This window comes from Abrus precatorius, unplaced genomic scaffold (assembly GCF_003935025.1).
Source record: "Abrus precatorius isolate BTA unplaced genomic scaffold, Abrus_2018 Scaffold10, whole genome shotgun sequence".
NCBI classification, from domain to species: domain Eukaryota; kingdom Viridiplantae; phylum Streptophyta; class Magnoliopsida; order Fabales; family Fabaceae; genus Abrus; species Abrus precatorius.
This window is the reverse complement of record NW_020874292.1, coordinates 13,338,904-13,364,663: the sequence shown is the minus strand read 5'-3', so window position 1 is coordinate 13,364,663 and position 25,760 is coordinate 13,338,904. Positions and strand designations below refer to the sequence as shown.

Below are 25,760 nucleotides of genomic sequence, written 5' to 3'. Positions count from 1 at the left end.
TATCTCTGTCGGCCCCACCCACCTCCTATGCTAACACCAGCCAATGAAGGGACTCCATTTGACTCACTACCGCCTCTAACTCATTCACCTCTTTCGGCCTTGCCTTCTAAGGCTGATCTTCCTATTGCTCTTCGCAAAAGTATACGTTCCACTTGCAATTCTTTTCCTCATTATGTTGCTTTATCATATCATCGTTTGTCTTCTTTCCATTATATGTGCCTTTTGTCTTTGTCTTCTGTTTCTATTCCTAAACATCCAGATGAAGCTCTTTCACATCCTAGTTGGACTCAAGCTATGCTTGATGAGATGAATGCACTTCAGAGCAGTGGAACTTGGGACCTAGCTCCCCTTCCAATGGGTTTACACAGTTAAAGTTGGCCTCAATGGACGAGTTGATCACCTTAAAGCTCACTTGGTCACCAAAGGTTATACTCAAATCTTTGGCTTGAATTATGGTGACACTTTCTCTCCAGTGGCCAAAATGACGTTTGTTCACTTATTCTTGTCCATGGCTGTCATCCGCCATTGACCTCTTTATCAGCTTGACATCAAGATGTTTTTCTCCATGGTGATCTCACTGAGGAAGTCTATATGGAGCAACCTCTTGATTTTGTTGCTCAGAAGTCGTCTTTCAGATTAGTCTATCGTGTTCGAAAATCCCTATATGGATAAACAGTCTCCCAAAACATGGTTTGGCAGATTCAGCACTTTAGTCCAACAGTTTGGGATGACTAGAAGTGAGGCAGATCATTCAATTTTCTACCGCCATTCAGACACAGGATGCATTTACTTGATTGTTTATATTGATGACATTGTTATTACTAGCAGTGATTATCATGGCATTACACAGTAAAGCAACACCTAAGTCACTATTTTTAGACAAAAGACCTTGGAGACTTCAGTACTTCTTGGGAATATAGGTGGCACAATGCAAGAATGGTATTGTTATTTCCCAAAGGAAGTACACAATGGATATCTTAGAGGAAACAGGTTTGATGAGTGCTAAATGATGCAGCGTACGTAATGAAATAGGGAGACTATCAATAACTCGTTGATTCTAGAACTCGTTGATTCTAGGAATACCGGGGGATTGACACAAGGATATTGAGAAATATTCAAGACTTCACTAATTAATCTCCCCTTTCATAGGCCTTTGATGCCAATATATAAGATCAACAAAACTATTAGAAGCCTAACAAATTGATAAATATAAATCTTCTTAATTAAAGGAAAGATAAAGATCCTAACAAACTAATAAAAATTAAAAAAACTACTAGAAAGATAAAAACATAGATATGGCTGTTAGCCACTTTGCATGACATCACTAAACCTGTGGATACTCCTATAGATCCTAATTCCAAACTTCTACTAAGTCAGGGGGAGCCTCTTTCTAACTCAGAGAAGTATAGGAGATTGGTTAAGAAGCTAAAGTATCTTACTATCACTCGTCCAGACATCTCTTATGCAGTCAGTATGGTAAGTCAATTTCTCAATTTTCTCTGCGAAGGACACTAGGACGCATTGATTTGCATCTTAAAATATATCAAAGAAGCCCCAGGGAAAGGACTCGTGTATGAGGACAAGGGTCATGCTTAAATTGTAGGTTACTCAGATCCCAATCGAGCAGGTTCTCCTACTGATAGAAGATCTACTTCTGGCTATTGCATTTTTATTGGAGAAAATTTAATTTCTTAGAAAAGTAAGAAGCAAAGTGTAGTTGCCTGCTCAAGTGCAGAAGCAGAATATCGAGCCATGGCTTTAGCCGCATGTGAACTATCTAGCTGAAACAACTTCTCAGAAAACTGAGATTTAGGGAGATTACACAAATGACACTTATTTGTGATAACCAAGCAGCCTTGCATATTGCCTCAAACCCTGTATTTCTTAAAAGGACAAAGCACATTGAGATCAATTGCCACTTCATTGGTGAGAAGATCTTATCGGGGGACATCACCACAAGCTTTGTCAATTCAAATGATCAACTGGCAGATGCTTTTAGTAAGTCTTTGAGAGGTCCTCGAATTAGTTACATATATGACAAGCTTGGTGCATATGATCTATATGCTCAAGCTTGAGGGGAGTGTTAGAAATATGCAAATATGAAAATATGTAATTATAGTAATGTAATTAGGGAGAAGATATGTTGTATTTAAGGAAATGATATTCTTGTAATTATGGTAATTAGGCATCCATAATATCTCCGTAATTAATTCTTGTATCAATGCTCCTAGTATAAATATATGCTTCGGTGTGTAGTTGAAACACACGGATTCACTCAATGCTCTTTCATTTTCTTCTCTCTTAACAGTATTAAACTGCAAGAATCTTCTCAGGAACTATGTTCACAGCCACTTCTAGCTCCAACCCAATTCAATCAGCAAATCATGTGCACGTAGATAATTTTCCACCGCCTTTTTAAAAGCCTTTGAAAATTAAAGCAATTTCTTTTTTCATAAAATTAATCAAAATCAAACATCTCATCATGCAATTGATTCTTGTTTCAAACATTTCAAAGCCCCATTTTCCACTGCCTATTTTCATGTCAACTAAGCACACACTTAAGTGTGGGCATTTATTCATATAAATTAATTGCCACACTTCATGATGAGAATTATTACAAGTGCATATTAAGGTAAAAAACCAACTTCTAAAACTTATACTGCATTATTGCTGCCACAAGACAAGTTGCACTCGCGTGTGTAACAATAAGTTATTGTCACTAGTACAAGGGCTGAAAAATCAAGATAGAGGAGAAATATCACTTTGAGTTTTGTTGCTTTGCTTCTGTTTATAAAGGTACCAGTGCTACTTCTAGTGGTTTGTTATCCCAAAGTTGGCAGTAGTATACCTTAAAGGTGTTTTCTTTAACTATCTAATATTATTAATGGTCAAATATCTACCAATTGTACATCTATTCAAGATCAATCAATACCTTGGAACCTCTAGAAAGATCCTTATTCTTAGAATTAAGAGTATCAATAAGTATAAACATTATTCATACTTAAAATCATTAGTTACTTATATCAAATTGTTAACAAGGCCTGGAGAAAGACAACTTCAAAATGGAAACAATAAAATTTGGTGCTTTGCTGCTTTAAACTGCAATCATAAGTTTTCATGGGTCAATAATATCCAGATGGCTTTCCAAAGACATTCTAAAACAGAATAACACACGACCTGACAAAAATCATTGCATATCAAATTTTCTTTAGATACAAATTGATCACAACGTTAAACATGCATATTTGTAAGTCATAGCAAACAGTATCAGATTACAATTACCAGGCTAGGAAATTGAGCAACAGTCTATAGACAAATTATGGCCATTTGTAACCTAATTACCTTGAATAAACTTGATTTCCCATTAATTGCAATCAATTGTACCAGAAAAATCCAGTTAAAATCCACACACACAAAAATGTGAGAATTGCATTTTATGAAGTGTTGGAATACATTTCCAATTAAAGAACAATAGACTAGATAAGTGGTTAATGTTTTTACCATATTTTGGCTTTGTTAACCACTTGTCCAGTTCCATAATTGGAAAAATTCTTGCAAGGAATTACTAAATTGTAATTCTCCCAAAACAATTAGTTACCTAGCTTGAATAAACATTGGAACTTCAGTCAATAAAAATATATAACAAGGAGAGTCCAGGAGATAACTAGTAGGAGGGAATCATAAAAACAATAATCTGAGCTGAAAAAATCATGGAAGAAAACAGCAGAGAACAATATAAGGCAATAATAGAGCAAGGTAATTATACCTTATGATGACTAGTTTTACCCAGAAAGTTTGGCACCTGTAATGTTAGTAGAGTCCAAATACCTTCCAATTAGTAACCATTGAAACTCAAACACAATAAACAATTTAAATAGAAAAGGAAAATCAAGTACATTACATTGAACAACAACAAATGTCAGATAAACAAACACGAGTTAGCTGTCAAATTCCTTGAATATGATATGAACAACATGTACAACTGATTGCCAAAAGACTAACATAGAATTGAGAGTTTCTATAAGGTATGAATAACTTGTACAACCACTGCTCAGTTGTTCTTATTCCAAAATAGAAGTATTTTTCATTATGTGGAAACAGTTTTCTAAGAAAAAATATCGGTCAATGTTCAATGATATAGCTAGTCCTATAAGCCTAAAACCAGAAACAGTAACATGTAATTGGTAATCAGCTATCACTTCTGAAACTCTGCCCATGTTGTGCACTGTTGCAAATCTTTGCACAGCTGATCCCAAGGCTGGATAAAAGTGGAGGTTGTGTTAGGCAGTCAACATCTAACATAAAACTCTATTGAAATTTTAGGACGTGGACAAAGGTGTGATTATGATAAATCTGGATAATAAGTTTAAAAAATGCAAGATGAATGAATGAGAAACACTTCGACTTCTCTTTTTAAGAACAAGGATGACATACAGAAGTAGCAACTACAAAAGAGTAAAACAGAACCAAATTATTAAACTATGGAGAGAGTAATTGATCAAAGATCAATACAAGGTTCATACTTCAGAACACCAAATTGGTTTTATTACTAGGAGTCACCAGAGAATAATAATATATTTCCAGCAAGGTTTACATTGACCTGGAAAATGCTTAGGCTAGACTGCCAAGAGACATTTTGAGGAAGGCATTGAAATGATGGGAGTCCATGTTGCATGAATTTTGGCTGTCAAGGCTGATGGGCTTAATTTAAAACTAGTAAGTGAACTCATGGTGGGGGCACCGGCATAAAAGCATTTTCCAGTCATTTTAGTTTCAGTTGCAAAATATCATTCACTTTAGTTCTTTTCCACAATGCTTTTCACTAACATAAAGACTAAAGTGAATGTTGTTTTGTTAGAAAAGGACTAAAATGAATGATGTTTTTGAAGTTAGGGGCCCAATAAGAGTTTTGTGAAATCAAGAATTAAAGTGACAGATGCTTAGCGCTTACAATCTCCAAAACTAAAGTGGGTATTTACTCAATATAATTTATAGTTACACTAAAGGTCAACCGTGAGCCCTTATATTTGTATATTGGTTTTGGAAGTCATTACTCAACATATCCAAGAGCAAATGTCTCAATACATGAATTCTCCAGATGATATAGTTATTGACGAAGACAGACAAATTGAGACACAGTTATGGAGTTTGGGAAAAAGCTTTGGAACCACACAGTTCCTATTTCAGCAGAAGTAAAACAGTGTACAAGGAATGCAAATTCAGCAAGACATGAACATGGAGTTGAAAATTAAAGATTATAGCATACCAGAATAGTTTAGATATTTTGGGTCAATCACACAAAGTGATGGATAAATAATTGGGAGATGATACAAAGGTTAAATAGGAATACAATGGAAGACAAAATCACAGGGTTCAAGCTGGTTAAATAAAATGGAAGAATGCTTCAACCTTCAGGTATTACCTTTTAGGAAAACATTAACCTCAACCATCAGGACCCATTTTAAGAAACTAAAAGTGGCCAGCTTTTATTGGGAAAGAAAGCATTTATTACATTGAGAATGCAAACGTGTAACAAATGTTATATCTTTAAATAAAAGTTTACTATTTTTAGATGCTTAAAATCAGTCCTACGGTCCAAGGTTAACAAAACCATATTTTTTATGATACAAAGGTACTTCTTAAGCTAAAAGGAAAATTTTACTGCACAGCCACAAGACTAACTGCTGAATAGTACTGAATGTTGAAGAATAAAGGGCCACCTAGATCACAAGATGAGTGTTGTAGACTATATTTGTTAGACCAGAAAATATAGAAAATAACCAGAGTGAACAGTTGCTGAACTAAGCCCAAAATATAGCATGTGTATGCAAGGAAGAAGGGACCAACCGTTGAAGGTTTAGTTAGTTAGCAAGTATAAATGGAGAAGGAGATAACAGAAACAAGGGAGGGAACTTGTATTCTAGAAAGGGAGATTCAATCTCTGGATAGGAGCTGGGAGCTTTGGAAATTGTGTGTAAACATCCTTAAGTCTTTTTGATTCAATAATAAAGATTCATCATCATTCTTTCATATTCATCTTCCTTAATCTTTGAACCCTAACAATATTTAATTGTAGACCTAAGCAATTTTGGCAAGGAATTTGTACATGTTAGAATCTATTAGAATCTTGTAAATATAGTAACTATATATTTTGTAATTATTTACTCTTCTCTATAAATTGGAATAACTCCGTTGTGCCCTAAACACACGGATTCAATATTTTCTCTCTTAACATGGTATCTAGAGCCTAGAGAGGCAACCCTAATCCTTATTTTTTTTCCGGTGGACCCACTGTTCACCGGTGCCTTTTTTTTCCGACGCCACCGCCGCCACTTTCGCCACCGCCGTCCCACCTCCGATCACTACGGAAACCCCGCCGTCGTGATCGCCCTTGTCAGATCGGCCGAACCCCGCTGACCGCGCCTTCATCGGAGCCCTCACGCGCCCCCATGCGCCGCTTTCTCCTCAGGCGATTTTCTCACGCGCCACCTTCTCTCTCCGCGCGTGACGGTGCGTCCAGCGTCCGTTCCTAACGCCGTCGATTGGGGTTTGCTCGCCCCTCTCTCCTCTACCTGTGTTTGGTCTCAGTTTACTGTTTGGACATTTACTCTATCTTGTTTTGCCCTTTTTCGCTGCTGTTTGGACATTTTCTCTCTCTTCTCACTGACCAATGGCTGCCTCTAGCACTTCAAAAGCCGATACCCAGATTTTTACCAACCATGTCACTGCTCCTCTTTCTTCTGAGCAATTGGACGATAAGCACTACTCCTGGGCTTCTCACATTGAACTTTGGCTTGTTGGATAGGGTTATGAGAGACATCTCACCCAAACAGCAGATGATGTCCCAGAGGCCGACCGTCCTCTGTGGAAAAAGGTTGATGCTCAACTGTGCTATATCATCCGAGCCACCATTCACCCATCTCTTCGTGATGTCTTTTGCATTCACAAAACTTGCAAGGCTGTTTGGACACAAGCCCAACAACTCTTTACAAACAATTCTCGGCGACTCTACCAAGTTTGTGAAGACCTCATGACTGTCCTTAGTGCCCAGCAAATTAAGGATTCTATGTCGACCTATCTTGGCTTCGTATCAAGCCTTCTTTGTGAGTTCAACAAATTGCTTCCTCCTGCTGCCACTCCAGATGCAGAACTTGACAATTGCAAGAAGTTTTTCATGTCCTTGGCTTTATACGGTCTGCCCCGAGAATATTCTCATGTTCGTGATCAGATCCTAGGAAGCCTCACAGAAGCTACTATGGATAGTACTTGGGCAACCCTCCTCCGTGTGCCCCCCAAATCCTCCTCTGAGCCTTTGCTTCCCATTCCTATTGACTCTTCGGCTTTGGTTTCTCGCAACACCAACTGACCTTCACAGCGCAAGGGCAGCAAAGGACGTCCCTGGTGTGATCATTGCCACTGCCCGGGACACACAATTGATAAGTGCTGGACTCTACATGGTCGACCTCGCACTGCCCAGGTGGCCCAGAGTTCTGTGTCTCCTTCATCCACTTCTGCTCCGACATTGGCTCCAGATCCACATCCATCACCTTCCTATGATGATTTTTTGAAATGGTATAACGATCGTCAGGCCTCCGGTTCTATTGCTGCTGTTGCACACAGTGGTAATTCCTTTGTTGGTCTCTCTCACTCTTCAGGCCCTTGGGTCCTTGACTCTGGGACCACCGATCACATCACTGGTAATAAATTCCTTTTTTCTTCTCTTTCTACTTCTGGTTATTTACCTTCTGTCACCATGGCAAATGGGTCTCAAACTCAATCCCAAGGTGTTGGTATTGTCCATCCTCTTCCTTTTCTTTCTATTAACAATGTACTTTATGTCCCTGGGGCACCCTTTAATTTATTATCCATTAGTCAACTTACTACGTCTCTTGATTGTGTCATATCTTTTACCAAAAATTCTGTTTCCCTGCAAGACCGGATTACGGGAAGGACGATTGGCTCCGGATGTAAGTCTCATGGTCTCTATCAGCTCAAGAAGCCCTCTCTTGTTGGTTCAGCAGTAGCGTCTCCACTTCTGATTCATGCTCGATTAGGACATCCAGGTCTTGATAAGTTGAAGCAACTATACCCTAGTCTTTCTAAGTCAGAGTCTTTGTCTTGTGAGTCATATCAATTAGGCAAACATGTTCGTCATTCTTTTTCTAGTCTCATTATGAGTCGGGCTTCGTCCCCTTTTGTTTTAGTTCATTCAAATGTTTGGAGTCCAAGTCGTATTTCCTCTACATTAGGATCTAGGTATTTTGTCATTTTTATAGATGATTTTTTCCGTTGTACTTGGTTATACTTAATGAAAGAATGTTCTAAAATTTTTTCAATTTTTCAGTCTATTTTTAATGAAATAAAAAATCAATTTGGTATTCCTATTCGAACTTTACAAAGTGATAATGCCCGTGAATATTTGTCTACTCAGTTTTAGACCTTTATGGTATCGCATGGTGTGTTACATCAAACATCTTGTCCTCATACCCCTCAACAGAATGGAGTTGCAGAACGCAAAAATAGGCATCTACTTGAGACCACCCGGACTCTTCTTCTCCACTCTCATGTTCCTCATCAATTTTGGGGTGATGCAGTACTTACTGCATGTTATTTCATTAACTGCATGCCTTCCTCTGTTTTACAAAGTAAAATCCCTCATCAAGTTCTATACCCCCACCACTCTCTTCATCCTTTACCTCCTCGTGTCTTTGGTTCGACATGTTTTGCTCATGCTCTTGGTCCCGACATTGACAAGCTCTCTCCTCGGTTTCATAAGTGTGTTTTTCTCGGGTACCCACGATCTCAAAAAGGATACAAGTGTTATTCCCCTACTCTTCGAAGGTATTTCATTTCTGCTGATGTTACTTTTTTCGAGTCCATTCCGTTCTTTGAACTTAGAACATCTACACTCAAGTCTTCCCCATCCACAACTGCCCCTAGTTCAATCTCTAGAGGTGTCTCCATCCCCTCCACACCCATCTCCTCCACCTTTGCAGGTATATCAGCGTCGTACTCGTCTTGTTTTGGAGCCACCGAGCACTGACAACACCATGGACTCACCTTTGGAACCACCTCTTTCGCCTCATCTTCCGGTCCCGCCCTCTGAATCTGACATTCTCATATACGTTCTACTTGTAATCCTTCTCCTCATTATATTTCTTTAAGTTATCATCGTCTTTCTCCTTCCTATTATTCTTGTCTTTCTTCCTTGTCCTCTGTTTCTATTCCTAAGAGTGCAGGTGATGCATTTTCCCATCCTGGGTGGAAACAAGCTATGTTGGACAAGATGTGTGCATTACAGAACAGTGGGACTTGGGACCTCGTTCCTCTACTACCAGGGAAGTCAGTTGTTAGCTGTCGGTGGGTATATACAGTCAAGGTTGGTCCAGATGGCAAGGTTGACCGGCTTAAGGCCCGTCTCGTCGCCAAAGGCTATACTCAAATCTTCTGGTTGGATTATGGCGACACCTTCTCTCCCGTGGCCAAATTGCATTCTATGCGACTATTCCTATCCATCGCTGCCATACGTCATTGGCCTCTCTATCAGTTGGATATTAAAAATGTTTTCTTACATGGTAATTTGCTAGAGGAAGTCTACATGGAGCAACCGCCTTGCTTTGTTGCTCAGGGGGAGTCCTCTGGTCTTGTATGTCGATTGCGAAAATCTTTATATGGCCTCAAGCAGTCACCCAGAGCATGGTTCAGCATATTCACTACTGTGATTCAACAGTTTGGCATGACTCAGAGTGAGGCTGACCATTCTGTCTTTTATCGTCACTCTCCTACCGGTTGCATCTATTTGGTCGTTTATGTTGATGACATTGTCATCACAAGTAGTGACCATCTGGGCATTGTACAGGTAAAGCAACATCTCTTCAAACATTTTCAGACAAAGGATCTTGGCAAACTCAAATATTTTTTGGGAATAGAAGTAGCACAGTCCAAAAGTGGGATCATCATTTCCCAAAGGAAGTATGCAATGGATATTTTGGAAGAAACAACAATGTTAACTTCCAAGCCAGTCGACACTCCCATGGATCCCAATGTCAAGCTCTTGCCAAATCAGGGGGAGCCTCTTCTAGATCCTGAAAGGTACAGACGATTAGTAGGAAAGCTGAACTACCTCACTGTTACCCGTCCAGATATATCATTCGCAGTGAGTGTAGTAAGTCAATTCCTCAACTCTCCATATAAGGAACATTGGGTTGCAGTGATTCGCATTGTTCGATACATCAAAGGAGCTCCAGGAAAGGGTCTTTTGTATGAAGACTAAGGACACACTCGAGTTGTGGGATATTCTGATGCAGATTGGGCAGGATCTCCCATAGATAGAAGGTCCACCTCTGGATTCTGTATATTTGTCGGAGATAACCTTATCTCTTGGAAAAGTAAGAAGCAGAATATTGTAGCCCAGTCGAGTGCGGAAGTGGAGTATCGAGCTATGGCTATAGCGAGTCAGGAGCTTATATGGCTCAAACAGTTGCTTCAAGAATTAAAGTTCGGAGAGGTCACACATATATCACTTATATGTGATAATCAAGCCGCTATGCATATTGCCTCAAATCCAATATTTCATGAGGACAAAACATATTGAAGTTGATTGTCACTTTGTCAGAGAGAAAGTCATGTCCGGAGAAATATCTACTAGTTTTGTCAATTCTCATGACCAACTAGCAGACATCTTTACTAAGTCATTAAGGGGTCCTCGGATTAACTACATATGTAACAAGCTTGGTGCATATGACCTATATGCTCCAGCTTGAGGGGGAGTGCTAGAATCTATTAGAATCTTGTAAATATAGTAACTGTATATTTTGTAATTATTTACTCTTCTCTATAAATTGGAATAACTCCGTTGTGCCCTAAACACACGGATTCAATATTTTCTCTCTTAACAGTATAAAACAGCTTGTCAATTGGGGATTCAAGAAAAAAGAATACTGGAACTGACCAAATTAAATGGTAAAGGTTGGGGAAAAAACCTCAAGGGAAGACAATGAAATGTAATCAAGTTGGTTCATACCCAATATTATACTGTATAAATCACTCAACTTGATCATTGCAGACTATTAAAATTATGTAATTATGGTAATACTGTAAAGAGAAAAATTAGTATCTTTGTAACTATGGTAACTACGTAATTGTATATTCTGTGTTAATAATCCCTATTATAAATATATGTTCAGGTCAAATGTGTAGTCTAAACACATATACATTTTATGTTTCTTGTTCTTCTTTCTCACCATGGAATCTAGAGCCTAACGTAGGATAATCCTAATCCATGATTACCCAATGAGCCCACTACTTGCTTGTGAAATTTTATTTTTTTCCCCAAAAACTGTTTTTCATATTCAGTTTCCTGCAGTTTTCAAGTGTTTGGACACTGAACCGCCATGTTTACTGTTCCTGGGACTTTTCCATCATTTATTTTTTTTTTATCTGTAGACCACCCGTGGATCTGCTTCGCCTTGCTCAGTTCAGCCTATTCCCAAAGTTTTGCGCCAACCAGAGATCTCACGTGCCCTCATGCACACCCTTTCCTCTTTGGTTTTCTCTCTCCTCACTACCCCACCACCGGGACATGGCAGCACATCCAACACTAATTTTGGCCACTACTTGTTTTGTTAGAGTTGCTGCAAGATGCTATACTCTGATTTGTCCTTTATTCTTCGGTCCAAGTTGGAGGTCTCTTGGTTTTTGCATTTCTTGCCTTGTTTGGTGGGGTCAGAGTCATATTGTTACCTTTAGTGATGATTATTCTAAATGTACTTGGTTATTTTTAAAAGAACATCGTCTAAGTTATTTTCTATTTTTAAAACTTTATGTTTTGAAATTAAAACTCAATTTGGGGTTCCAATTTGTACATTTCAAAAATGATAATGCTCATGAGTACTTATCTAATCAATTTCAAAATTTTATGGCTTCTCACAGTATCTTTCTTTAGACCTTTTGTGCTTCTACTCCATAACAAAACAGAGTTGTTGAATGGAAAAATAGACACCTTATTAAAACTGCTCGTACACTGTTGTGTCATAGTTAGGTTCCTTATTTTTTTTTGGGTTATGTTCTTACTGTGTACTACCTTATTAATAGAATATCATCCTCTATTCTTCAAAACCAAGTCCATCACTCTATCTTGTACCCTCACCAGTCCCTTAACCTTTTACCTCCATGAGTCTTTGGGTAAACTTGCTTTGTTCATAACCTTAGTCCCATACTTGATAAATTCTCACATCGCTCTCACAAATGTGTTTTTCTCAATTACACTAAGCCTCAAAAAGGTTATAAGTGTTACTCTCCAATTATTTGTTGCTATTTAGTTTCGATTGATGTCAATTTCCTTGAACTTGTCCCTTTCTTTACACCTAGTGCTCCTAATTTACTCTCTAAGTCTACTTCTTTCCCTCCTCTAGCTTCTATTCCTGTTCACTATCTTCCACTAGAACCATCTCATACTTTGGCAGAACCACTTCAGGTGAAAGTGTATTGTGATCCCAATCTTGGTCTGAAGCAAATTTCTGAGGAATTTGTGGAGCAAGAATGTAACTGAGTAAGCCATGGCCTTTGAGGACTGGCTGAACCTGCTATTGCCAAAGAAGGTAATTCGAATCAGTGAGTTTAGCTTAGCAGTGACTATGAGAAAATGTTGTTGGAGCAAGCAAGGCAACACAAGTTTTGGTGTTGGTGGCGGGGGAGGCGGTGGGCAAGTGCCATTAATGTCATCATTAGTTGCAAAAGTCATGAGAAAACAGATGGATCGAAACTAAGCTCTTGATACCATAAAAGAATGTAAGGAAGGGAGAATAGAATGAGAGGAGAGAGAGAGAAGAAAAGAAATCGTTAGGAGTTTTTCAATATATGCTTGAGTTAGCTTAGATCAGTTACACAAATATATATAATTGGAGTTGAGTGCTAACAAATTCTGTAACTGTAATAAAAATATAAAAAATGATACAAAACTAATACAACTAAAATACAAAAACTAACTAAATTAATACAACCGAGTTGTATACTCTAATAGTTGTGTAGTCAAAATACACAGATTCATCCTATGTTACTTGTTTTTCTTTCTCAACATTCATTATTCAAGGAATTTCCTAACTTTACACAAAGGCTACAGAAAACAAAAAAAAGAAAGAAACACTATCATGCATGTCTACAGAAAAGAGCACGATCCTCTAGAGTATCGACAAATTACCAGCAATTCCTTTGAGTAGTAGTTAATTTGAGGTAAATCCAATATAGTTGTTACAAACCAATTTGTAACCTTGTCAACAGTAAGCTCGCCATCAAACCTAACATGGAGGTAAATAATGTATAGTAATTCCATGCAGTAGAACAAGACTTATGCTACTATACTAAGCACACTATATAATAGCGCATAACTATCTAAGTTAAATGTGAATAACTCTTAGTAAATTAAGTAAAAAGGATTTACAGAAATTTGATTGTCCGTCCTCAAATCAAACCATGGTTATAATAAAACTCACCGACTAAAACATTTAGCAGCTCGACATCCAGGAGGAATAGCAACAAAAGATGGAATTCCTGAATCAATTTTTTCAATAGGTCAAGACAAGACACACATGTTGCTTATCTCCCAAAATGTAAAATAGACATCTACCATTAACACACAAAACATGTATTTGCAAGCAAACTAGAATAATTACAGACAATCTATAAAACTTCACACCTTTTCAGATAATGCATTTCCAATAACAACGCTAAAATCACACACAACCACACACACACACACACACATATATATACTTACTTTTTGACCAATGTTGGCGGGTGTATGGGCATATGCCCCAACTCATTTAAAATAATTTCGACTACTGTTGTAGATATATGATGATTTAACTTCCCATCACCCTACATTCTAACAAGTTTTCACCCAAATGGAAGGTTGATTAGGTAAACTCAAATATTTTCAACAATTCAAAATTGGTGCTTTCACCTCTTCATAATTTCCAATTCCTCTTTTAAAGATCTCAGCCACAAACAGAAAGCACCCAATTTACAGTGGCTAAAACCCTTATTGATTAATGTCGATTAATTCTGTATTGGAATTATTTGTATTTGATAGCTATAATATAGGTCAGTTAGCTGTATGGGAAATAGGATATCTGTATCACATCTCCTAGATTAGGGATATATTATTTATTTTCTGTTTTCTCCTGTATCTATATATTGGTGTAACAAAGAGCACTGATCAAGTCAATCTAATCAACACAAAATTATTCAGCATACTCCTGTTTTAGTTTCAAGTACCCTCGATGACAGCTTCAGGGAGATGGACGGTATCACCAATGTAGTAGGTACTAGATAGGTAGTGGCTCTTGGTTCGTGAAAAGTGTTCAGGGATTACTTCTCACTCTTAATGAAACTGCTCTTGGTAGGTGCACATTGAGTACTTCTATGACTGCCTGATAAGCATCATCATTCCAAATTTAGTGTATGTGCTCTGCTTTACAACAGATAAAATAAAGGCTTTCTGGACTTGCAGCAGTGTGACAACATCTTCCATCTTGTTGGTTGAAGAAATCATAGGTTATTCAATTTTTGAGAATTGCTTTTATAGGTGAATAGATAGCCAGTAGCCACTCAGTTTTGAGGCCTCTGATTTACCTTTTTATCCTGTGTTTTCACTATCACTTGATTGTCTTCATAGTGCCAAACTGCCAATATATCTATGTATCATTTACTGAATTAACTGTGCTTAGCATGTTGAAGTTTGGTGTGATTGAGCTGTAATGTAGTGAATTGATTGTACTCTGCAAATTCAATTATGTAATTGTGTGTTTTTCCCACATCACACAGAAATTCTGGGTCAGTCTCCCCTTTTTGTCAAAACATTAAACTATTCTTTTATGTTGGTTATAATGCCAACATCATCTTGTATTTTTATCTTTAATCAACATAGAAGAAAATCAACAATAGCAAATCTGTTTTATCAATGGTATATTTAGATGAAAGCAGTTGAGATTTTTGCTATAAGGAAATTGTTGGGAGCCACTACCATAAAGTATGTAGACACACTCAAAATTAACAGCACATCTGCAACAAGTCTGATTTAGGTAAAATAAATGCAATCATTACAATGAATTTACAAATTATAACTGTAAGTTCTGTAAAGAATCCTGCTTATATTTGGCCTTCATATATAACAGGAGGGTCAAACAAAATTATTTAAACCTGGGCAATAGTTGTTCTGACAGAGATCCTGTAAGATGAACAGAAACAAATGGTAGAAACAAAAAATTCAACTGTATCCAGCACATACCATTTCTAAGAAATGGTTTTCCTGTTGATCTTCTATCAGCAAGGTATGCGGCAAGCTCCTTTTCACCAAGTTCCACCGTACCAGTGTTTGCAACAACATCCAATAAAGAAGCTAAAGGCAAAGCAAATAATCACAATATTCTTATCGTTAAATTGGTGGTACATAACAAAGTGCTTGAATATCAATTAGATAGAGTCTATGTAAAAAAATAAAGAAGAGCATCATAAATTCAATTCTGTTTATGAAAAGAAAGCGTATATTGCCCAGAGGGAGAGAGAGAAAAAGACTAACACCCAGCCTTTCATTTTGTCCAAAGAAAACTTCCAAGAGAGAGACAGAGAGAAGGTGGGAGTGGAAGAAGCACTGTATACACCAGAAATTACAAACTTTACCCCCTTATAAAACAAGCATGCTTATTTCTTATATTACCTTTCACCTACTTTGTGAGAAGGGGATTTCTCTCCTTTTCAACCACTACCACTTAAAAATTTACAGACCAAAATCAAGAAAATTAAATGTTATTAAGTAGAAACTGAACATTATCTCCATATTCCACAGCAACATATCAAGTGCATAAAAAAAATATTTCATGGCAGAGTTCATGTTCAAATAACATACCAATCTTATTCCAGGACTTGGAAAATTGAGCACAACGTTCACTCCCCGATGAATACAACTGATACAAATACATTTAGAATGTATACCAAGTTAAATTTTTTAAATAAAATATTTAAAGATTATGGAATTAGACAAGAATGGTGGTGCAGACTCTTCACATGAAAACTAATGATTATCTTCCAAATATACAAATGTGATAAAACATTATTCATAGTTTCCAAATTGAATACTCACACGTGATGGAGAACAAATCATTTACCATCATATAGTTACAGTCTCACAAATACTGCAACATTTCCTTTGGTTAAATAAAGTTCCAACATTGTAAATAAATAAAATGCAAGGTGGAAATTTCACCTAGCTTTCCCATTTTCTATTAAGCAATATAGTAAAAGGTGCAGAAAGGCATGGATGCAAATGGGTGTTTACCATCAAATATTATTCAGATAGATCTCTTGAACAATATAAAGTTTGTCTTGTTGCCAAAGATTACACCAAAACCTATGGTATCGATTACTCTTAGACCTTTGCTCCAATTGCAAACTAAATGCAGCGAGAGTGCTTCTATCTATTGCTGTAAATCTTAATTAGCCATTGCTGCAGCTGGATGTAAAGAATGTTTTCCTCAATGGAGATTTAGAAGAGGAAGTTTACATGGAGGCGCCACCAAGTTTTGAACAAGAATACCATTCAAAGGTGTGCCAGTTAAAGAAAGCCCTATATGGACTAAAACAGTCACCAAGGGGCTGGTTTGAGAGATTTACACGATTTGTAAAAAATCAGAGATATTCTCAAGGCCAAACAGACCACACTATGCGAGGTGCTCATCTGAAAAGAAAATCTCAATTCTTATTGTCTGTGTTGATGACATCACCCTCACTGGAGATGACATGCATGAAATGAATAGGTTGAAGAAACCTCTAGCTGTTGAGTTTAAAATAAAAGATTTGAGGTCTTTAAGATATTTCCTTGGAATGCAGGTAGCTAGGTCAAGAAAAGGAATTGTCATTTATCAAAAAAATTATATTCTTAATCTCTTAAATGATACCTGCATAAGTGGGTGTAGAGCAGTAGAGACACCCATTGATTCTAACCTCAAACTTGGAGATGGCAAAGAAGGAAATCATGTGGATACTGCTCACTACCAAAGGCTGGTAGGGAAATTAATTTATTTATCTCACACAAGACGTGATAATGCTTTTGTTGTAAGCCTTGTAAGTCAATTTATGCACTCTCCTTATGAAGAGCATGTGGAGGCAGTATATAGAATACATACTTGAAGAGCACTCTAAGCTATGAAGCCTGGATATGTGAAAATACTGAAAGTATCCATGTCGGACACATATCCGATACCGATACGTGTTCAATACGTCTAGATACGTATCCCAAAAGTATCCGTAATTTAATTTATTATTAAAAATTAATTTCAGATGAGATACGGCTGGGATACGGCTTTAAATCATCTGATACGGCTCGGCTAACAGCTCCAATACGTTTATTATTGAAACGGAGCGTTTCAATCTTTTTTCTCCCATTTCTTCATTTCTTTCATTCTTTCTTCTCCCATTCCCGATATCTCTCATTCTTCGTGAGATAGGAGTGCCCCAGAACCTCACCCAAAATCAAAACCTAGCTAGGGCTTCTTCAAATTGCGATTCTCTTCTCCCATTTCCCCATTTCTCTCATTCTTTGCGAGAAAGGAATGCCCCAGAACCTCACCCAAAATCAAAACCCAGCTAGGGCTTCTTCGAGCTGCGATTCTCTTGGGGAAACGAGAACTATTGCGGAAGCAAGATGATTTGGAGTTTTTTTGCGAGGTCAATTCTGGTCCAGCAAATTCCTAAGGCATCGATTCTGGTTGAGCAAGTTCCTGAGGTGTTGATTCTCCAATTCGTGATAATGGATGACGTGATTTCTGTTTTGAACTTTGTTCCTCTTCTTTGGACTTCAGCAACGTTTTAGTTATTCTTCTCCGTATTTTACAGCAACAGTCTTAAACGTTACTCTATTGCAGTTGCGGTAAAATCTCACAAACTTTATCTTTTCTGATCTCCTTTTTTCTATTCATTTTACAGCAACAAAGTAAAAATGTTATTCTTGTATTTTTCAACAGCTGTGTTTGTTGACAAAAAATGAGTTTTGATGCTGAAACGTGCTTTGCAAAATATGGTCATTAGTGACCAATGGAATAGTTATAGAGAAGATGATGTTGGTAAAGCTGCCCATATGAAAGAACTTGTTTTAAATGATATATGGTGGAATAAATTAGACTATATTCTTTCTTACACAGATCCTATATATAGCATGCTTAGAAAATGTAACACATTAATATAAATTAATTATCAATATCTCTTTATAAATATTATTTTTTAAAATTTATGTTAAAGTATCTAAACCGTATCGTATCTTGAAATTTAAATTTTTTCCATATCCCCGTATCCGTATCGTATCTGTGTCGTATCAAGTATCCAGGCTTCATAGACTCTAAGTAAGGTATTAATTTATAGAAAAATAGATCTGAAGTCAGTGGAAGCCTACTTATACTGACTGTATCAAAGATGCTTACAGAACACAAAAAGGAAAAGAAATAAGAAGAGGGAAAAGTGTCAAGAATTCCTTAGAGCAATGCTCCCCCATCAAGAGAGAATCTCTCTCTGCCCCAAATTACAATTTAAATCCACCGATACTCACCCCCTACAGCCACTTTCCATATAACAGATTTAGCTCTAACTAACTTACTACAAATTTCCCCTTTTGCCCCCTAACACATTAAGGCCCAATAGTCTTTGATTTCCTCTGGTAGACCTTTCCCCACCTAGAGGGCGGGGTACAATTCCTATCACCTACACTAATGCAGATTGGACAAGTTCTGTTGTAGACAAAAAATATACCTCAGGCTGGTGTACCTTTGTATGGGGAAATCTTGTTACATGACGAAGTACAAAACGAAGTGTGGTTGCTAGGAGTAGTGCTGAAGCGAAATATAGAGCAATGGCTCAAGGAATTTGCAAGATAATATGGCTTAAAGGAGTACTTGAAGAATTAGGAATTTACTAGTCTACCTATGAAACTGTACTATGACAACAAAGCTGCAATAAGTGTAGCACAAAATCCAGTACATGACAGAACTAAGCATGTTAGGGTGACTGATATGGGCCCATTAGTGAGTCAAGTAGAAAGGCCCAAAATCTGGCGTGTGTACACCAAAAAGGGAAAGGGAGCACACGTGTAAGGGGAGTCAGTTATATAGGAAAGGATAAGAGAGAAGGTTCTTATGGAAGAAAATGATTAGGGAGGCTGTTTGTGCCTAGAGAGGGAGGTTCTTGGTCTGTGAACTGAGAGAGAGTGCTACTTTTATAACTTCTTTCATATATCATACATTTCATATACACTTACGTTACACCATTTCTGATTTCTCCTGCTCTTAACCATTATTTTTTATATTCTTGTTTGGTGAACTTAAAAAAGCATGTGGAGAGTGATAGGCATTTTATTAAAGAAAAGCTTAACAATGGGACTATTTGTATGTCATTGGTTCCTTCCTACCTCTCAAGTGGCTGATATTCTCATCAAGGGTTTTGCTAGGACCAACTTTGAACTACTTGTAAGCAAGTTAGGCATGATAAACATCTATGCACCAACTTGAGGGGGGATGTCATGAGTTATTCCTAGTATAGTAGTCAATCCCAGATACCAGCACAGAGCAGCCGACCCAAAAAATGCTAAAGTGGATAACAAGATGACTGCTATTCTGAAGACAATCAAAACAGAGAAAGAAAATAGATCAAAGAGTGCTCAATCACCTGTCACCTGTAAAAGCTCTAACACAAATGGTCTCACCGAAAAATGTCTCATTATCATCGTAAAAAGTCTACATCTCGTCAAAAATTGCTTGGGTTACACTGGAGATGAAGAAGACACCTGGAAAATGTCTCTGCTTGCATTAGAAATAAGTTTGGTTTCACCAGAGATGAAGACGACAACTGGAACTTGGCCAGGAATGGTGATTTGCACTAGAAAGTGACGATGGAGATGGAGGACAAAGCAAGAATATGAGAGAACAGAGATGGAGGTAGGGGTTTGAGACGGAGAAGTGTTCCAACTTTCAAAAATATAAAGGGGGAGAAATCTCAAGATTACCCCCCTTAAAAAGCATTCCAACTTTTCAAAAAGGAGGGCAAACTAACCCTTTTGCCCCTGTTTGACATATAAAAGGGGGCGAATCCCAAGATTGCCTCCCTTAAAAAGCATTCCAACTTTCAGCAAAGGGAGGGCAAAATTGTCCTTTTGCCCTAGGACGAAATAGATGCCAATAGGGCCGGGATTTGCTCTGATTTTTGCCACAATTCGCGGCGTGACAGCTGCTACACCTACACTGAAATGCGACGCAACAGCAATGAAATAGTGGCACCCAGCTGCTCCACTCCACACCAAGCAATAGCGGCAACAATGACTGTTATTGACTACAATGATTCCTAGTATTTGGGCTGATATATTTTTGTAATAATTCTATATCAAAAATCAGATTATTATAAAATCTGATTTTGATCGGACTATAAGAGATTTTATATTTAGATTTACCTCTTAATTTTATAGCAGACAGGTTTCCTTTTTTAGGAACCAATTCTGCTTAAAATTCATTGAGCTGTATCTCAAATAAAATAATAAGATAAATAATTATTCCCTTTTTTCTTTCTAGTATACAAAATTATTCTCTTTCCTTTCTGGTAATTACAATAAATCACACAGTGCCTCTGAGCTAGAATTAAGGTCAGACTGCATTCTGTCTCACTTGAAAATTTTTAATTTACAAAAAAAAATTACCAACCCAAGTTGTTAGAATGATAAGCAAAATGCCAACATAACTCCAATATCCTAAAAATAAACCATCTTCATGTCGAACAAATTATTACTCCCTACGGTTTTACTTACAAGGCCCCTTCTAAAAACGTTTGATGGTCCTTAATATAAGATCCTTTACAAAGTTTTAGAAGCATATATTAATTTTTCTAACATTTTCCCTTCATGAATGTTCAACCCTTCTACCTTCTCTGTAATTAATAAGATAATAGAGTTTGACTTAAACAGGGTTAAACTTCAAATGTTGTAATTAAGTTTTTAAAATCAATAAATTAACTGATTTTAACAATTTTTCTTAATCTGTGAAATTTAGTTGAAAGAACTTTATAAACAGAACCAGTGAGAATACATCCCACCTCAATTCCCAGTGTTTCAAAAATGATCAAAAGCAGTATTCTGGAAACAACACTTGACATTTAGGCCTATTTGGACAAGCTTATGGACATATGAAAATAGCTTATGACTTTCATAAGCTCTTTAGTTTATTTCAATTAGCTTCTCGGTATAACTTATCAAAATAAAATGTTTTCAACTTATCTTAATAAGTTTTATAGTTAAATTTATGGCATATATAATCATTTAAAAAGACTTTATTGAATAAGTGCTCAAGTAAGTTGTATATCTAAACATATTCTTAGCTTATTTGTAATTACGAAAGTATTATCCTTCTTATGTTGAAAATTTATCTTCTTTTTTTTCTATTCCCAAAAGAAGAAACTTATTAAACAAGAATTACTATTCAAATCTCTACCTATAAACAAATATAATTCAAGGATATGGGCCTCAAGTGACCTAATAGAAAACAATACTTAAGGCACCAAGAAATATGAAAAGTACAAATATCACTTAAATATAATTTGAATGAAAAGAATTTTACTTTCATGCAGTAGTTACAGAGGTTATAAGTGGTAAAGTATAGGAAGTTCAGACAAAAAAGTGACTTAAAAATAACAACAATAATTTATTTTAAAAAAAAAAAAGACTACAATCACATTTGTAGGAATATATCAGCATATATTCTATATTTTATACCTGAATTAGCCATGGCTTTGTATCCGGAAATATAGACCGGAAGTCACTAGCAGTAATGACTTTAGAAGAATGATCTATAGATCCTGAGAGGTAGGAAATGATGCATGCATCAATGAAAGAATTTCCATGTCAAAAACCCTATGAAAACTTCAACAAAAAACTCCTATCAATAATGATGAATGTCTTGACTAACCAGAAGGGGCACGTAGCAAAGGGAAGTCCAATTCTGAAATACGTTTCCCCGCATAATGCTTTCTGGCACTTTCAACAATATGCTACCATCATAAAATCATATCATTTAATTAAAGCATTTGAGACAACAGTAATCAGGGATGAGATAAACACTCATTGAACAGATCTACATAAAAGACGTGACTTTTTAAGTATGCAAAAGAAAGTACTCACAAGCTGTTCATCAATGCCAAAGATGTCATAGTCTCTTTTCCATAGTGGATTTGTCAGCAACTCATAGGCATATCGAATCTGTAAATCACATTCTCAAAGCAAATTACATAAGCAAATGCACAGTAATAGGGTCATAACGGACAGCCATCAAATAATTTAATCCATCAAACCACATTATAGTTCCTGGGCAAAAGGTAGGAAAAAGAAAAGCCAATTATACATAAAAATACTAGAGTCCATTCCATTAATGCAATTCTACCCCTTAATAATTAACATGTTTAAGACTTTGAGTTATAATATCCAACACAGTTTTAGCATATCTATTTCATAGGAGTTATGTTGCATGACAGGGTTAAACCAGCTTGATTTTTGTTAGAACAACCATAGGCAGTTCATGTATCACATGTTAACTGTAGTGAGTTTTCATAGAAATTAATGCCAAGGAAATAGCATTTAGTCACCCCATTTAGCCTTATAAAATTGTATCAGTGTGTGTATCTGTATTCTGTAATGTATGGGCCTAGTTTGGGTAAACTTCTTGAAAAGTCCTTACAGGAAAAAAAAAAAAATCAATACAAAAAATAAGTAAAAGTTCTCTCATAAGCTAAAAACAACTTAAGTTTCTCTATTTTTTTAGAAGCTCTCTCATTTAACTTGTGAGAGAAATTTTATTCATTTTTTGTATTGATTTTTTAGTCCTATAAGGACTTCTCTATAAGATTACCCAAACTGGGCCATAATATGTATGCAGATATGTATATAACTGAGTGTCCTTTCACCCAAGCTATTCCATCATCTCTCTATTTATCCATCTATTTATCTCCATATCTGTCATTTCAACAGTTTTTAAACCAAAATAGTTTCAGCTTATTAATTCAGTTCAGTAACATCACATGCCAGGGTTCAACCTGCATGGAAGGGGGAAAACTGGATAATGTTTTAACATTAAGTCATCACCAAACAAATACAAGTTACTATGAAAAACTAAGCTATTGTATCTCATCTTACTAAACAAAATTGAATGAATAAATAAAAAACTAGTTTTGCCTGCACACTGATTCCCACTAAGCTAGCTTCATTAGAAAAGACCCTACTTCAACTGTACATTTGAAACACTTCAAACATACACAAAGATCTCCTCTCCTCACATCACTTCTAATATAGGGTTTGCAACAACTCTTAAAGGCAGGTGCATTTCACAATGTCGAGGCTGCAGCCGTTGATCTCTGATTTAACAGATTTGTGCAAACCAACCTGGTCCTAAGTAAATGAATTGAATCATGAACCAACATAAAAAACCTAAAACAAGATTCAGACAAAATTGAAAATGAATGGAGTGATACAGATCAAAGTGTTTGAGCCAAATTTAATAGATCCTCACTTCACATTACCCCATGGCTGTTCCTCTTCCCAGATTTCAGTAAGTATTATCCAGAGAAAATGTGAAAATCTAAACATAAGTTATGGATCAAAGACCTTTTTCGTATGAGGATTCTATGAATCGTACAATAATTTAATTGATAAACAAGATAGTTCAAAATGAACTCTCAAAACTAACCTTTAAAAACTCATGAATATCAGAAACTTCCACAGCCGAATTCCTGAAAGAGCATGCAACTATTGTCATAATATTATTAATAGCATGTGATAAAAAAAATATCACAGAGGATGCCACACAAAAGTTTAAGCACATTCAGAACAAACTAATACAGGCCAACATGTTGAACAAACTAAATAATAAACAAAAATTGCTGTTCTTTATTTGAATTAATTTTCTAAAAGAATCTTAAGTTCTTAACTAACCAGTTATAGCCATTAAACTCCTCCTTTACATAGTATTAACTAAAAAAAAATTATAACACGCAAATAAAATAGTCTAATCCCACCCATCTAAGGTGAACTGAATAAAAAAATAAACAAAGAAAAAGCTTAAAAAGAGTAAAATATAAAACAACAGAGCTACAGTACCCATGCTATGTCGAGTGAGCAATTAGAAGTAGCAGAGCCACTACTCATCTACAACAGCCCAAACAGAAACCAAAGATTTAAGACTAGTAAAGCTTGTTTGGAATAGCTTATTTTATGGGATGTAATCTGATAGAAACTAGGTTCTTATTATAAAGAATTAGGGATGAACCCCAACTACAAAACTCACACTGCAGAACTTGAAGGATCTGCACCTCCCAAATGCCATAAAAGCCCAATTTCCTCTCACAAATCAGCTGCCATCCCTCTTTAATCTCCCCTCTTATTTATAGGCAACATGCCTTATTCAAACTAACTCACCTAACTAACCAACTAATGGATAACTACTAATGGGGGTTAACTAAGTAATCTATTTAAACAAACTATTAACAGGGGTTACCTAACATAATCGCTTATTTTCAAAAGTCCTTTCACAGAACTGGTAAATATAAGCAATTGTTTCTCCTCCAGACGCACTAAATGTTCCAAATCGTTCAGGCAGTGAATAAGGATGTCCTTTATGCATTAGACATACAGTAACACTATTCCCTGGTGATCCACCATCCTTGCACATTAATCAGGATTTCAAATAGAGGTTGAGAATGACAAAGTCAGTAATTCAAACCACTCACATGACAAAAGATTAAGTGCATGTTTAGATTAGCTTACTTCAAGGAAACAATCACATTCATTTTAGCTTTTTGAAAGAAAAGGTTAAACCAAAAATGCCATTAAATTTAGAGTAATTTTCACAGCCATGAGCCAACACTATCAAATGCAAAACGACAGTAAAATCATTAAGTGATAAGATCCAAAGAGTTACCATTTACACTCAAGCTTGTCGTAAGCCTCCTTCACTTTATCCACCGAACTATACCTCTCAATTTGCAGAACTGGAATCACCAAAAGAAAAATCATTTTTACAATAAATAATAAATAATTAAATAAGAGAAGCATAAAGAAGAAAGGAATTACCGTCATAATGGGAAGGAGGGAAAGCATTGGGAATGAGAAAAAGCTGGTAGAACATGGCTCCTGCGAAGAGAATAATAGGGAGCGCGTAGGCTCTGATGGTGGAAGCCATAGAAGCTGAGGGCGAGGGAGAAGGGGTCGATGAAACCCTAGGCATGATGATAGAATCAGAAGTAGGGAACGCACCGGTGTGTGTAGAACCAATGTGACAAAATTCTTCGGGTTGTTTAAGGTTGCGAGTACCTTCTGTACGTCTTCTCCCTCTCTTTTTTCAATTCTCTCTTTTATTTCATTTCATCCACTTAACATGCTTTTAAAATTTAAAAACCGAACGAGATATTGATTCAGTCGAGATTCTTGTTGATTTCGGATTTTCTGGTTTATCTCAAAAGATAATGATTGAATCCGTTAAAGTGAATAATACTTTACAAAATAAATATAAATAAAAAACTCATATCTAGATTATAATTCATTCAATTTAATAAACTAAAAAAATAAAACTTAGTAGTTTATTATATACCTTTATTTTTATATTATAAATATAAATCTAATACGAAAATAAACTAAATTAGACTAGAATTTATATAGATAAAATTGTTTTTATCATGTTTAATGATTTTGA

The 25,760-nt window shown here is 36.3% G+C and overlaps 1 protein-coding gene across 1 annotated transcript in view; it reads right to left on the bottom strand.

The window, feature by feature from the left end:
- LOC113862317 overlaps positions 1–25,472 on the bottom strand; it is a 45,033-nt gene extending 19,561 nt beyond the window's left edge. The window contains exons 1-11 of the mRNA XM_027495410.1: positions 25,142–25,472; positions 24,990–25,059; positions 23,760–23,802; positions 22,202–22,279; positions 21,990–22,071; positions 21,797–21,879; positions 15,905–15,962; positions 15,287–15,397; positions 13,491–13,548; positions 13,199–13,295; positions 3,767–3,802 (exon numbers count right to left, since the gene is read on the bottom strand). Of these exons, the coding sequence (XP_027351211.1) occupies positions 3,767–3,802; positions 13,199–13,295; positions 13,491–13,548; positions 15,287–15,397; positions 15,905–15,962; positions 21,797–21,879; positions 21,990–22,071; positions 22,202–22,279; positions 23,760–23,802; positions 24,990–25,059; positions 25,142–25,295 (870 nt within the window). The 5' untranslated portion in view covers positions 25,296–25,472. The remainder of the gene's footprint in view (positions 1–3,766; positions 3,803–13,198; positions 13,296–13,490; positions 13,549–15,286; positions 15,398–15,904; positions 15,963–21,796; positions 21,880–21,989; positions 22,072–22,201; positions 22,280–23,759; positions 23,803–24,989; positions 25,060–25,141) is intronic.
- Between the last annotated feature and the right edge of the window lie 288 nt (positions 25,473–25,760).